Source organism: Myotis yumanensis, unplaced genomic scaffold, assembly GCF_028538775.1.
Source record: "Myotis yumanensis isolate MYYU_CA2020_CCGP unplaced genomic scaffold, mMyoYum1.0.hap1 SCAF_2, whole genome shotgun sequence".
In the NCBI taxonomy this organism is placed as follows: Eukaryota; Metazoa; Chordata; class Mammalia; order Chiroptera; family Vespertilionidae; genus Myotis; species Myotis yumanensis.
In genome coordinates this window covers 3,335,321-3,347,596 of record NW_027223753.1, presented here as the reverse complement: position 1 = coordinate 3,347,596, position 12,276 = coordinate 3,335,321, and the positions used below count along the sequence as shown (strand labels likewise).

Sequence of the window (12,276 nt, the reverse complement as noted above, 5' to 3'; positions counted from 1 at the left end):
TTTCAAGGTCCACCATTTCTCACTTCTTTTCAGTCAGGTCAAGTTTCTAAGCTTTCTAAATCTCCATTTTCCAGCTAATGAAAAGAAAATAGGATTCTACCGAATCTCCTATCTACCTACTCCAGGACTCCTGTGAGGATCAAATGAGATAAGGCACGTGAAAACGCTTCACAGACATTTGGTTAAAGTGTAAAATGTTTGCACCTGGCTATAAAGCAAGTTCTGTTCCTGGGCTGAAGAAACTGCAAGGAAGCTAGTCGCTAGGGAGAGGATGCCAGGCGTTGCTATGTGATGTCATTGCCCAGAAGGTCGGACACTTCTCATATTAGCCTTTTATATATATAGATAGCCATTATAATGCATTTAAGGTGGAATCTTATTGTGATCAGAAGGTTAGTTTGGGTTTTGGTTTTTGTTTTACTATATCTTTATTGATTTCAGAGAGGAATGGGGAGTTAGAGATAGATAGAAACATCAATGATGAGAGAGAATTGATGATCAGCTGCCTTCTGTATGCCCAGTACTGAGGATCAAGCCCGAAACCTGGGTATGTGCCCTTGACTTGAACTGAACCTGGGACCCTTCAGTCTGCAGGCCAACACACTATCCACTTAGCCAAATCGGCTAGGACAGAGGTTAGTTTTGAATATTTAAGCTTGATGTGCCTATGACACATTTGATTAAGATATCAAGTGGACAATTGGCTATACGGGCCTGGATTTTAAGGGAGAGATGGGGGAGGTTATACAAATTTGGGAGTCAGGGCCGGTTGATGGTATTTCAAGCCTTCAGACTGGCTGAAATCATGTAGGTCTGTGCTGTCCGATGTGGCCACTAGTCACACGTGGCCATTGAAATTTACATTCATTCAAGTCAAATTTAAATGTTGTCTCCTTGCTCGGCCGGTGTGACTCAGTGGCTGAGCATCGACCTATGAACCAGGAGGTCACAGTTAGATTCCTGGTCAGGGAACATGCCCTAGTTGTGGGCTTGATCCCCAGTATGGGGCATGCAGAAGGCAGTTGATCAGTGATTTTTTTTTTTTGAAATACAACACGGGTGTTTATTATAAAATATGGAATTTGGGGACGCAGAACAAATTTAAATATGGTGAAATATAGACAAGTCCCAACTTTTATCAGAAACGGAGGGAGAGGAACAGAGCTGGCTCTGGAGATCGTGGTGCCCCCTGTGCAGCAGCAAACCAGTGACCAGCCAGGTGGCTGGAGCTCACCGCTGGGCACTCCACCCCGAGAGAGGCGAGCCTGAGGTTTGCACCTGGGCCTTTTTCATCAGTCAAATCCAGCCTTGTCCAAGGAGAGTCAGAGGGTGCAGAGCACATTCTAAATTCTATGAGTTTTCCGCTGGGAGGTTTCCAAGTCCAAAATCTCCAGATCCAAGTTTTATGGAGTTTTGTAGTAATCAGTGCTCTCACCATTTGATCGAATGAACTACAGATGCAGAGGCCCCTTTTGTCTGGACTCCAGTCCAAACTGGAAATGGGCTGGGTAGACAACGTCACGTTCTGCAAAAGGCTGACAGAACCCACAACTCCCATCTCTGCTCCTTTGGAATCTTCCTTTGACCGCTGAACAGGGTCTTCGCGAACGCCACAGCCCGACAGCCTCTCTTGTTTCCTCTTTGTACAGGTTCCATATTAGCAACAGGATCGTCTTCCTGCCCTGGGTCCCACCCCTTCACAGTTCCATCTCGGCTGCCAGTCACAATGTCAGGGGCTCCTTCCCCAACTCCTAGCCCACCCACACCATAGCAGTGGTTCTCAACCTTCTGGCCCTTTAAATACAGTTCCTCATGTTGTGACCCAACCATACAATTATTTTCGTTGCTACTTCATCACTGTAATGTTGCTACTGTGATGAATCGTCATGTAAATATCTGATATGCAGGATGGTCTTAGGCGACCCCCGTGAAAGGGTCGTTCTACCGCCAAAGGGGTCGCGACCCACAGGTTGAGAACCGCTGATCTATAGTATTTATAATTTCTTTATGGTCCTTTACAGAATACACTGGGTACTCTGGAGCTTCCATATTCCCTAGATAAAGGTTTCCAGCAAAATCTCCAGTAGCTAAATATCTCTGCTGTAAGGATGTTGCACCAAATGTTCCACATTTAATGGGTTTGGCCTTTTCAATCTCCCGGAGCAGCTTGAGGTCCCCGTGCCGGATCTCGTACAGCTGGATGACGCCGGGGCCCTGGGCGAAGTTGCCCATGGTCACAAACTTGGCGCTGCAGGGCATCCACTTACAGTCGAACACCGTGTAGTTGAGGCCCTTCTGGATGTAGGCAATGATCTGGTCCAGCCGACTTCTCCGCCAACAGGTACTTGCAGCCCCTGCCCCGATCAGTGATTCTCATCGTTGATGTTTCTATCTCTCTCTCTCCCTCTCCCTTCCTCTCTGAAATCAATAAAATCTAAAAAATAATAAAATAAATGTGACCTCCTTGGACACGCTAGCCACATTCCAAGCATTCGGTGGTCACACTTGGCTGCTGGCTATTGCACTGGACAGCAGAGATGCAGGGCATGTCCATCCTCACAGTCTCCCATTGGACAGCCCCGGACTAGGGCCGGCGTGAGATGTAAAAGAGGAGAGAGCCAAGCACCGGGCCCCAGAGCCGTTCAACTCTAAGATCTATGGTGGCGCTGGGTGCAGGATGGCCTAAGGCTGGGGTGCAGGTTGGCCTAAGGCTGGGGTGCAGGTTGGCCTAAGGCTGGGGTGCAGGTTGGCCTAAGGCTGGGTTACCAGGTGTCCTTCTCTTCCAGGGATGCTACAGACTGTGCCTGTGTTGTTGGTGTGATGAATAGTGGTTCCTTTTACTCCAAAAAGTGCTTCAGTTTGGGTGACAATACAGTCGTTCCAGGTAAGAAGTTCCAGGTGGCGTCTGCTTGGAGCAAGGGCGTGGGGTTTCAGTGACTCAGGATCCCTATCCGCCCCGGCGAGGCGCAGGGCTCCGGGCCTGGGAGCCCGTCAGAGGACTGGGTACAGCTGCTTCTCCCTATGACTAAAGCATCTCGGAGAAGACTGTGCAGGCGGGAAGCCCTCCTGTGGTTCGGGCAGGAAGCAGCAGTAAACTCCCAGCCCCTGTGCCCAGGGTCCTGGGGGCAAGCGCCCAGCCTCGGGTCCGAGTCGTTCCTGGTTCTGATGCCCTACAGGAAAGGGAGTTCTGAGTGATAAAGTCTTTGGCTGTGATACTTCCTGCGAGAATTTCCAGCTCACCCACAGCCGACCCTGGGGGGACCATCTGCTTATTTACAACAAATCTCACTTCACCTGTTGACATTTACCCACGCGTGCCAACACTAAGAATAGAAAGCCGGGGAGGGAGGGGCTGAAGATCCCAGGTCTCCCCACGACTCTCTGTCCTCAGGAGCTGGGAGGGCTGCAAGGTGGCAGGAGACCAGGAAGCTATGGATCCACATCCCAGATCCCCTGACACCTCCAGAATGAATGAAGCTCTAGGCAAAACAATGGCCCTTGTTCAATTCTGAAGTTGACGTGCACATTGGCACCATTTTATCGCAACCTTTCATTGCCATGGAAACCATCTATGATGCCACAAAAGAGGATTCTGACCAGAGTGGGAAAGGAGGCAGAGCCAGGAAACTTGAGTTCCCGGAGCTCCTGGTGGAGGGAGGGGCAGGGGAAACCCCGGAGCTGTGCCCGGAGCTGCTGTTAGGAAGTGGGGTGCTCTCGGGAGACCGGGGTGAGCTCTCGGGGCCCACGCAGAGCACAGAGTAGATCCCAGTGCTCTGCCCGGCTGGGTGGCCCATCCCAAAACTGCTCTACGGATTTGTTTTGTTCTCTTAAGAAAAAAGGGCGCTCGCCAGTCAACGAAAAGGGTTTCTGCTGCAACCCAAGCACAGACAGGCCTGGAGGCGGGCGGGGGGGGGGGAGGGGGGGGGGGCCAGAAGTCACCTGGTCTCAGTTTCCCGGGGCTGCCGTAACACAAGCTGGGGGAGGGGAAGCTTAAAGACAGGAATTTATGGCCGTAAGCTCAGTGGATAGAGCGTCAGCCAGCCCAAGGACTGAAGGGTCCCAGTTTGATTCTGGTCAAACCAATCGATGTGTTTCTCTCACATCGATGTTTCTCTCTGTCTTTCCCTCTCTCTTCCACTCGCTCTAAACATCGATGGAAAAATATCCTCAGGTGCGGATTAAAAAAACAAAACGGGAATTAATCTCCCCCGTGGTCCCGGAGGCCAGAAGCCTGAAATCCGGGTGTCCCGGAGCCACGCTCCCGCTGAAGACTCGGGGAGAGCCTTTCTCGCCGCCGCCAGCTCCGGGGGCTCCTGCGCTCCTTGGCTGTGGCTGCCTCGCTCCATCTCGGCCTCCAGCGCCCAGGGCCGCTCCCCTGTGTGTCTGTCCCCGCTCTCCCTCCCTCTTTTCCATAAGGACCCTGAATGCAGGAGGGTCTCATCCTGGGAGCCTGGACATCTGCGAAGACCTTTCCCCAAATGCGGTCACGTGCACAGGTCTCAGGGGTTCTAACGTGGACAGATCTTCTGGGGGGACACCATTCCAGCCTTCCGCCCACGGGGCAGGAGGCTTCGCCTGGGGGAACCCCACACGTGGAGCACCCACGGGCGGGCCTGTGGGCCTTGGGGCTTTGGCCCCTTCAGAGACGCCAGCCCAGCGTCTATCATCCTGAGACCCGGACACGGCAGGGCCCCTGACGCGTTGCCATGGTGACTCTAAACCTGAAACTTTTGTCCCTTTGTATTGTTTGCAAGGAACTAAGGACTCCGACATCACGGGAAACACAGGAATCCAAGGGGGCGGGCGGCTGTTTCTGGAGGAAACTCGTGCTCAGAACTTTCCTCTTTCTTTCCTCAACGCCTGGAGTCTGTGACATTCTCAGGATTTTCCCCAAAGAGCCATTGTCCTCGGCTTAGCAACAGCCTTAAACCTGAAGCACAGTCAGACTCATTGGGGAGGTGCACAGACGGTTGAGCAGGGGAGAGAGATGCTTCTCACGCTTCCCACCTCCAGCCCCGGCTCAGAGGACTCCTGGGAACCTGGAGCACAGAGGTGCTGCAGTCCCGCGGCCGGACAGGGACAGGGACAGGACAGGACAGGGACAGGGACAGGAACAGGGACAGGACAGGGACGGGGACGGGGACAGGGACAGGACAGGGACAGGAATGGGGACAGGACAGGGACGGGGACAGGGACAGGACAGGGACAGGGACGGGGACAGGGACAGGACAGGGACAGGGATGGGGACAGGACAGGACACGGACAGGACAGGGACAGGACAGGGACGGGGACAGGACAGGGACAGGGACAGTACAGGGACGGGGACAGTACAGGACAGGGACAGGGACGGGGACAGTACAGGGACGGGGACAGGACAGGACACGGACAGGGACAGGACAGGACAGGGACGGGGACAGGACAGGGACAGGGACGGGGACAGGACAGGATGGCACACGGACAGGGACAGGACAGGGACAGGGATGGGGACAGGGACGGGGATGGGGATGGGGACAGGACAGGACAGGGACGGGGACAGGGACAGGAACAGGGACAGGACAGGGACGGGAACAGGGACAGGAACAGGGACAGGACAGGGACAGGGACGGGGACAGGACAGGGACAGGACAGGGACGGGGACGGGGACAGGGACAGGACAGGGACAGGAATGGGGACAGGACAGGGACGGGGACAGGGACAGGACAGGGACGGGGACGGGGACAGGGACAGGGACAGGACAGGGACGGGGACGGGGACAGGGACAGGGTCGGGGACAGGGACGGGGACAGGACAGGACAGGACACGGACAGGACAGGGACAGGAAAGGGACGGGGACAGGACAGGGACAGGGTCGGGGACAGGAAAGGACAGGGACAGGGACAGCCTCTGGGTCCCCTCCTGCCCGCCGGGGGCGAGGACACGACACGGCCCCGCCACCGGGGCGGGGGTGTGAGGCGCACGCTGCCCCGGGTCCTGGGGGACGGGGACTCCCCCTGCAACCCCAGTGTGTGCCCCTGACCAGTGTCATCTCTGCTCCAAGAACAAGCCTCAGTGGGTGGGACCCAGGTCTGCCCTCTGCTGGCCAAGGGACACGGAGCATTATGACAACTAAGGGAAGGACGCTGGGCCCCTCCTGCTGCCTTGCCATGGAGGCCTTGTCCTTGCCTTCTAGTTCACAGGCTTTATCTCGGAGTCGGGGCTGGGGAGGGGGCAATAGAACAGCATCCGCCTAAGTGGTCACCCACAGCATCTTCACACAGCGCGTCTCCGAAGGAACTCTAACGTAAAGCGGACGTGCCTGGTCGGCGTGGCCCGGTGGTTGAGTGTCGACCTATGAACCAGGAGGTCACGGTTCGATTCCTGTTCAGGGCACATGCCCGGCTTGCAGGCTCCATCCCCAGTGGGGGGGCGTGCAGGAGGCAGCCGATCAATGACTCTCTCATCATTGATGTTTCTCTCTCTCTCTCCCTCTCCCTTCCTCTGAAGTCAATAAACACATACTAAACCGTGGGGTCTGCGAACAGTGTCGTCACGTCTAGCCCCAGCTTCTCAAACAGAGCGATGTTGCCCCCCAGGGCTTTGGGGCGATGTCTGGAGACACTCTTGTCACGTCTGGTGGACGGAGGTCCCACAGAGGACGCGCCGGCACCGCGTGTTCACCGCACTGGGGCCGGGCACCGGCTCTGGCCTCTCGCAGTGTCCTCGGCTTTACCTGCAGAAGCAGCCCAGGCCGATGCCTCCCGTGGGTTGTGCCTCCCGCGAGGGCCGCCACAGGCGGGCGTGCCAGCTGCGGGCCCTGCCCCGGGTCTGCCAGGTGTGGCCCGAGCAGCCCCTGACCCCCGGGCAGCATCGCCGCTTGTCGCTCGGCCTGCTGGGGGACCATGAGGTCAGGAAAACGTCTCGGGACTCCGAAGCCACACGAAGTCGAGACGAACAAGCCTTGACTCCAAACATAATTTTTTTCTTATTGTTTAATCGTGATAAAATGCACATAACAGAACATTCGCATCATGACCATTTCTAAGTGTGCGGTTCAGTAGCGTGAGGTACACTGTTGTGCATCCGTCTTCAGCATCCTCTCCACCTTCCGAAGCTGAAACTCTATACCAGTTTTATTTTATTATTTTTTGTTTTGTTAATCCTCACCCAAGGATATTTTCCCATTGATTTTTCAGAAAGAGTGAAGGGAGGTGGGAGAGAAGGGAGAGAGAGAAAGAGAGAGAGAGAGAGAGAGAGGAGAGAGAGAGGTGAGAGAAATACATTGATTGGTTGCCTCCTACGTGTGCCCAAACCGGAGCTGGGGATCCAACCTGCAACCCCAGTGTGTGCCCCTGACCAGGAACCAAACCTGAGATACTCTAGAGCAGCGGTTCTCAACCTGTGGGTCGCGACCCTTTGAGGGTCAAACGACCTTTTCACAGGGGTCGCCTAAGACCATCAGGAAACACATATATAATTACATATTGTTTTTGTGACTAGTCACTTTGCTTTAATTATGTTCAATTTGTAACAATGAAAAAACATCCTGCATATCAGATATTTACATTACGATTCATAACGGTAGAAAAATTACAGTTATGAAGTAGCAACGAAAATAATTGTATGGTTGGGGGTCACCACAACATGAGGAACTGTATGAAAGGGTCTCGGCCTTAGGAAGGTTGAGAACCACTGCTCTAGAGGGTGTGTAGGGTGACGCTCTAACCACTGAGTGACACTGGCCAGGGAGACGTCTAGACCTTAAACAACTCAATTCCCTACTCCTGGGACTCCAAATACCTTTTTATTTTACTCCCTATACTTTTGTAAGATAAAATACTCATGTATTTTTTAGAGCATCAGCCTGCAGACTAAAGGGTCCAGGGTTTGATTTCGGTCAAGGGCACATGCCTGGGTTGTGGGCTCGATACCCAGTGTGGAGCCTATAGGAGGCAGCCGATCCATGATGATTCCCTCTCATCATGGATGTTTCTTTCTCTCTCACCCTCTCCCTTCCTCTCTCTGAAATCAATAAATATATATATATATTACAAAATTATAAATATATTGCATAAGTATATTAAGTATATTAGGCTTTGCTTTACAGCTAAGTTACAACGTTCTCTCTGGCTTTACCCAACGAGAAGCAAACAGAAGTGCAAGGCTGTGAGTTCAGGTGGTGCGTTTGTCAGCTGCTCCGGGCTGAGTAGCTTGTCGGCTGTGTGTTAACTTACTAATGGGCACTGCTCCCGGTTTCCGTTCGCTTTCCCCATCACAGGTTAAGATTTTGGAGGGAAGAAACCAAAAGAGCCAACCTCCAAGGTAACTCTATCCTCGGGCCTGTGATGGGTCTAAGTTTATTTTCCATTTGACACGGCCACCCTCCAAGAGGCCATGGAACTGCATAGCGTGGGCCCCAGAGAGGGCAGCGGCAGAGCCTCCCGGGCCACTGTTCATTCTGCCTGGGTGGTGGCGACCAGCAGGCCATCCTCCATCACAGGCGCGCAGCCCTGGCGTCCGGAAACACATGCTCCGTCCCGCTTGTATGATCCTGGAGGCGTGTTTGCCGAAGCAGAGGAAGGGTGGCAGAGAGCTCCTCTCCCCAGCCGAGCGTGTGGCCCAATTAATGTCTACAAACCGAACGGGAAAAAGGAAGGTCTCCACATTGTCGTTTCTCTCCCCAGCCTCCCTGTAAGAAATTCTTAAAGACCAGCAAATGACAGCCTAATCACTGCTCTCTCTTCAAAGGAGAAAAAAGGAAAGACCATAAAAAAAAAAATTGCTGGAATAGCGGATGGAACGTGAGTATCTGTGAAAAGCTATTGTGGGGAAGCCTCGCACAGCCAAAGAAACAGCTCTTCACTTACACCCGGGCCAAGGGGCCCCTGCACACGGGCTCAACGCTCCCGAAAAACCCAGCTCAGGGCACCTCAGCGTCTCCTGCCAGAGACGCTGTCAGAGAGAGCCTCAGAGGTGGGGCAACGGGGAAGGGGGTGCAAAGGCCCAGCTGGCACGCATCTGGCCAGAAATTACAAGAGAAAGAAATCAAATTCTCAAATCCACCGGCAGGTGTTTGGGGCTCCCAGGAGGCCTGCTTGGGAAGGGCAGCGAGGATGGTCTACACCTCTGGCTAGTTAAGGCAGCAGAAACGTCCCTGAGAAGCCATGGAGACTGGGCCAGGTCACACAGGTGGCCGGAGCGCGGGAGCCCCGGGGTCCACCCTCCCCTGATAACTGCGTCCTTTCGAAGACATTTACATTATTGAGGCGACTGTGACCGAGACATCTTCAATAATGCACCAAACAGCAGGCACCGGGTTGAAATCAATTAGACTCCACCGCTAAATGATAAGGTAGAAATTTACAGGAGAGCGGCTCTGGGCGGGGGCTGAAGGTGCGCACACCTGCCAAAGACAATTAGATCAGGAACCAGATGGGTCCTGCCTCTTCATTTAAACAGCAGAAAACTGGCCCGACGCTCCTAACTACAGTGGGGCTTTGACTTACGAGTGTCCCGACTAACGATTTTTTTGAGATACCAGCTGTCTCTCAGCCGATTTTTTGCATTGAGTTGATAGAGTAATTTGAGTTAACGAGCTCCTTCACGAGCTCGGTCTCGGAACGAATTAAACTCGTAAGTCAAGGCCCCACTGTATAGGGCAATAATGGGAAATGAAAATAAGGAGGCCCACCCTCTGATCCAGGTTCTGGATGTTCCAGAGAAATGGTGGCAGAACAAATCCCACTTGGAGGTTTCCTGTGCAAACACAAGTCAGCAAGCGGGTGCGCCCCGGTAGGGCTATTTGGGAAGCGGTGCGCCCCGCGCTGGGGGCCGGCCAGGGAGACAGGGAGGTGCTGCAGGGGCCTGTCTCCGCGGCGCCCAGAGGGCGACCGCCACCTACTGTGACTGCAAAGCCTCCCCTTCCCGTCCGACCGCGCACAGACCTAGCGAGGCCCGGCTGGGCTCTAGGTGCGCGGGCAGCACCTGGAGGGGCCCCGGGCGCCGCTCCCGCCCTCGGCCGCGCGGGGGCGCAGGGCGCAGGCGCGCTGCTTGCTCTCCGGCGCCGGCGGCGGCGACGCGCCTCCGGGCCGCCAGGGGCCGCTGTGGCGCCGCCGGGCCGCTCGCGCCGTGCGCGCCGCCGGCCGCCGGTCCCTCTTGAGCACGGCCTGCCGGTTTGGCGGGGTGAAAGGTTGCGAAGATGGCGACGGCCTTGAGCGAGGAGGAGCTGGACAATGAAGACTATTACTCGTTGCTGAACGTGCGCAGGGAGGTGAGGCCTGCGGCGGGATGCCGGCAGGGCTGAGGCCGGGCCCGGCCGTCCGGGAGGGCCAGGCTGGCGGCGAGTGTCCCCGTTCCCGCCGCGGGAGGCCGGGGCCGGCGAGGAGGCCGCGTGACCCCGTCTGACGTGCGCGACCGCCGGCCGACCGGGCGGTCCCCACCGCCCGGGCCCTCGCGCGGGGGCGTCCCGGCGGCCTGTGCCCTGCTCTCGGCGGCCAAGGCTTCGCGTGCGCTGTCCAGGCGCCGCCGGGGTCCCCGCCCCCGCGGGAGGGCACCGGGCTCCCGGGGTGGAGACGCAGGGGGAGTCCCCGTCCCCCAGGACCCGGGGCCGCGCGCGCCTCACACCCCCGCCCCGGTGGCGGGGCCGTGTCCTGTCCTCGCCCCCGGCCGGCAGGAGGGCACCCAGAGGCTTGGGGATCAAGGTCAAAGCCGCCAGGCGGCCTCGCAGGGGTCCGTGGGGCCCCTGGAGTGACCCAGGCTCCGTGACAGGCGCCTGGCGCGCTCCTCTCCCCAGAGGCTGGAGGAAGAGCCTCCGGGACCCGCAGCCTCAGGTCGGAGGCTGCAGGTGAGGCGGCAGCTCCGTGGCCGGGACGGAAGCGGAGCCCCACGCGCGGCCTCGGCGTGCGCGTCGGGCACGTGGCGGGGCCCAGTGCGCGTCCTTGCTGCCTGGTGCCGCCGAGGCCAGCGCGAAGGGCAGGGAGGCTTCCAAGGTCAGGTCAGCAGGTGGGGTGCCCGCCTCCAAGCTGCCGGGTCCGGGCTTCCCGGCGCCGCGAGGACCCCCCTCCCAGCTCGGGGCGGCGAGGGGTCGGAGCTGGCAGGTCAGGTCGGGCTTCCAGGGCAGAGCTGGCCTGCACGGTGCCCAGCCCCCCGTGCCCACTCTGTGCGGGGCGAGCCCAGCACGCCCCTTCGTTCTCGCGTGGGCCCTGGGGGTGGGTGTCGGAGATACCGGATCTCGCCGGAGAACATGGAAGCGGAGAGAGGAGGTCGCTGGCCCGCGGGCACACGCCCCCCTGGGAGGTGCGGGCGCCTGGGGTCAGCCCTGGGTTGTCCGCGCTGTCCCCCTGGCTCCCCGGCCCTCAGAACACAGCTGCTGGCTCGGGGACTGTGTTCTCGGGGAAAATCCCTCCGATGTTAGCTACTTGTAACGCAACAACAACAGCGAGGCTTTGGGTAAATCGCTTTGGCCTTTGGTTTCTTTCCCTCCTCTTCCCCCCCCCCCCCTCCCGCCCCGCCCCAATCCTCACCCGAGGACATGTTCATTGATTTGAAAGAGAGACATCGATGTGAGAGCCAAACATCCGCTGTCTCTCTTATTGGCTCCAACCCTCGACCAAACCATAACCTGGGTAGGTGCCCTGACCAGGAATCGAACCCACGACCTTTCAGTGTCCAGGACGACCCTCCAACCCACTGAGCCACAAGGACAGGGCTCTTTTCCTTTTAATGGGGCGATCTGGCTAGTTATTCTTGAAGCTGCAGTTCTTAAAAGCAAAGCAGGTAATGAAACTAGCTTCTCTGAAGTCAGCCTTTCTTATCATCTCTTTATAGTTAGTCTGGGTTATCAGTAATTTAGCCGCCACTGACCCGTTTGCCAGACTTACAGAATACTAGCTGCACATAATCAAAGAGCTATAATGACAGGCTTAGCCCGACTCCTAGGTAAACATTTGTCAAAAGTATATCTTGAAACTGCTGGGATCTGAGGACCTGCCATTGCTCCTGGACTCATGGGTGGGAGCCAAAGAAATACTTCTTTTAAAAAGTTTTACTACCACCACCCATTAGGTGTGGCTCAGTGGGTAGAGCATGGTCCTGAGACTGAAGGGTCCCAGGTTCGATGCCTGTCAAGGGCATGTACCTCAGTTGCAGGCTCATCCCTAGCCCTGGAGGCAACCAATCGATGTGTCTCTTTCACATTGATGTTTCTATCTCTCCCCGCCCCCTACTCTCTCTCTAAAAATCAATGGAAAAATATCGAGTGAAGATTAACAAAAATAATATAAAATCCCCCCAAAATTTTTT

At 56.2% G+C, this 12,276-nt stretch overlaps 2 protein-coding genes across 2 annotated transcripts in view; one reads left to right on the top strand and one right to left on the bottom strand.

Moving 5' to 3' along the window:
• Positions 1–1,518: 1,518 nt before the first annotated feature.
• LOC139001534 (dynein axonemal assembly factor 10-like) lies at positions 1,519–6,951 on the bottom strand. The gene is made up of 4 exons (XM_070403052.1): positions 6,710–6,951; positions 6,499–6,609; positions 1,986–2,326; positions 1,519–1,769 (listed from the first exon to the last, which is right to left on the bottom strand). Exons 1-4 carry the CDS (start codon positions 6,949–6,951, stop codon positions 1,519–1,521), a joined length of 945 nt encoding a protein of 314 aa, XP_070259153.1.
• Positions 6,952–10,161: 3,210 nt separating this feature from the next.
• Positions 10,162–12,276, top strand: part of DNAJC11 (DnaJ heat shock protein family (Hsp40) member C11) — a 47,061-nt gene continuing 44,946 nt past the window's right edge. Inside the window, exon 1 of the mRNA XM_070403982.1 lies at positions 10,162–10,246. Within this exon, the coding sequence (XP_070260083.1) occupies positions 10,175–10,246 (72 nt within the window). The 5' untranslated portion in view covers positions 10,162–10,174. The remainder of the gene's footprint in view (positions 10,247–12,276) is intronic.

Bases quoted from the DNA above. Each gene is read 5' to 3' on its own strand.
- LOC139001534 (XM_070403052.1), bottom strand. From the start codon at position 6,951: ATGTTTGGAGTCAAGGCTTGTTCGTCTCGACTTCGTGTGGCTTCGGAG. The intron at 6,610-6,709 runs GTAAAGCCGAGG...TCCGTCCACCAG, and splicing joins GGCCTGGGCTGCTTCTGCAG to ACGTGACAAGAGTGTCTCCA. The intron at 1,770-1,985 runs ATCAGCGGTTCT...AGAACCACTGCT, and splicing joins AGAAATTATAAATACTATAG to ATGGTGTGGGTGGGCTAGGA.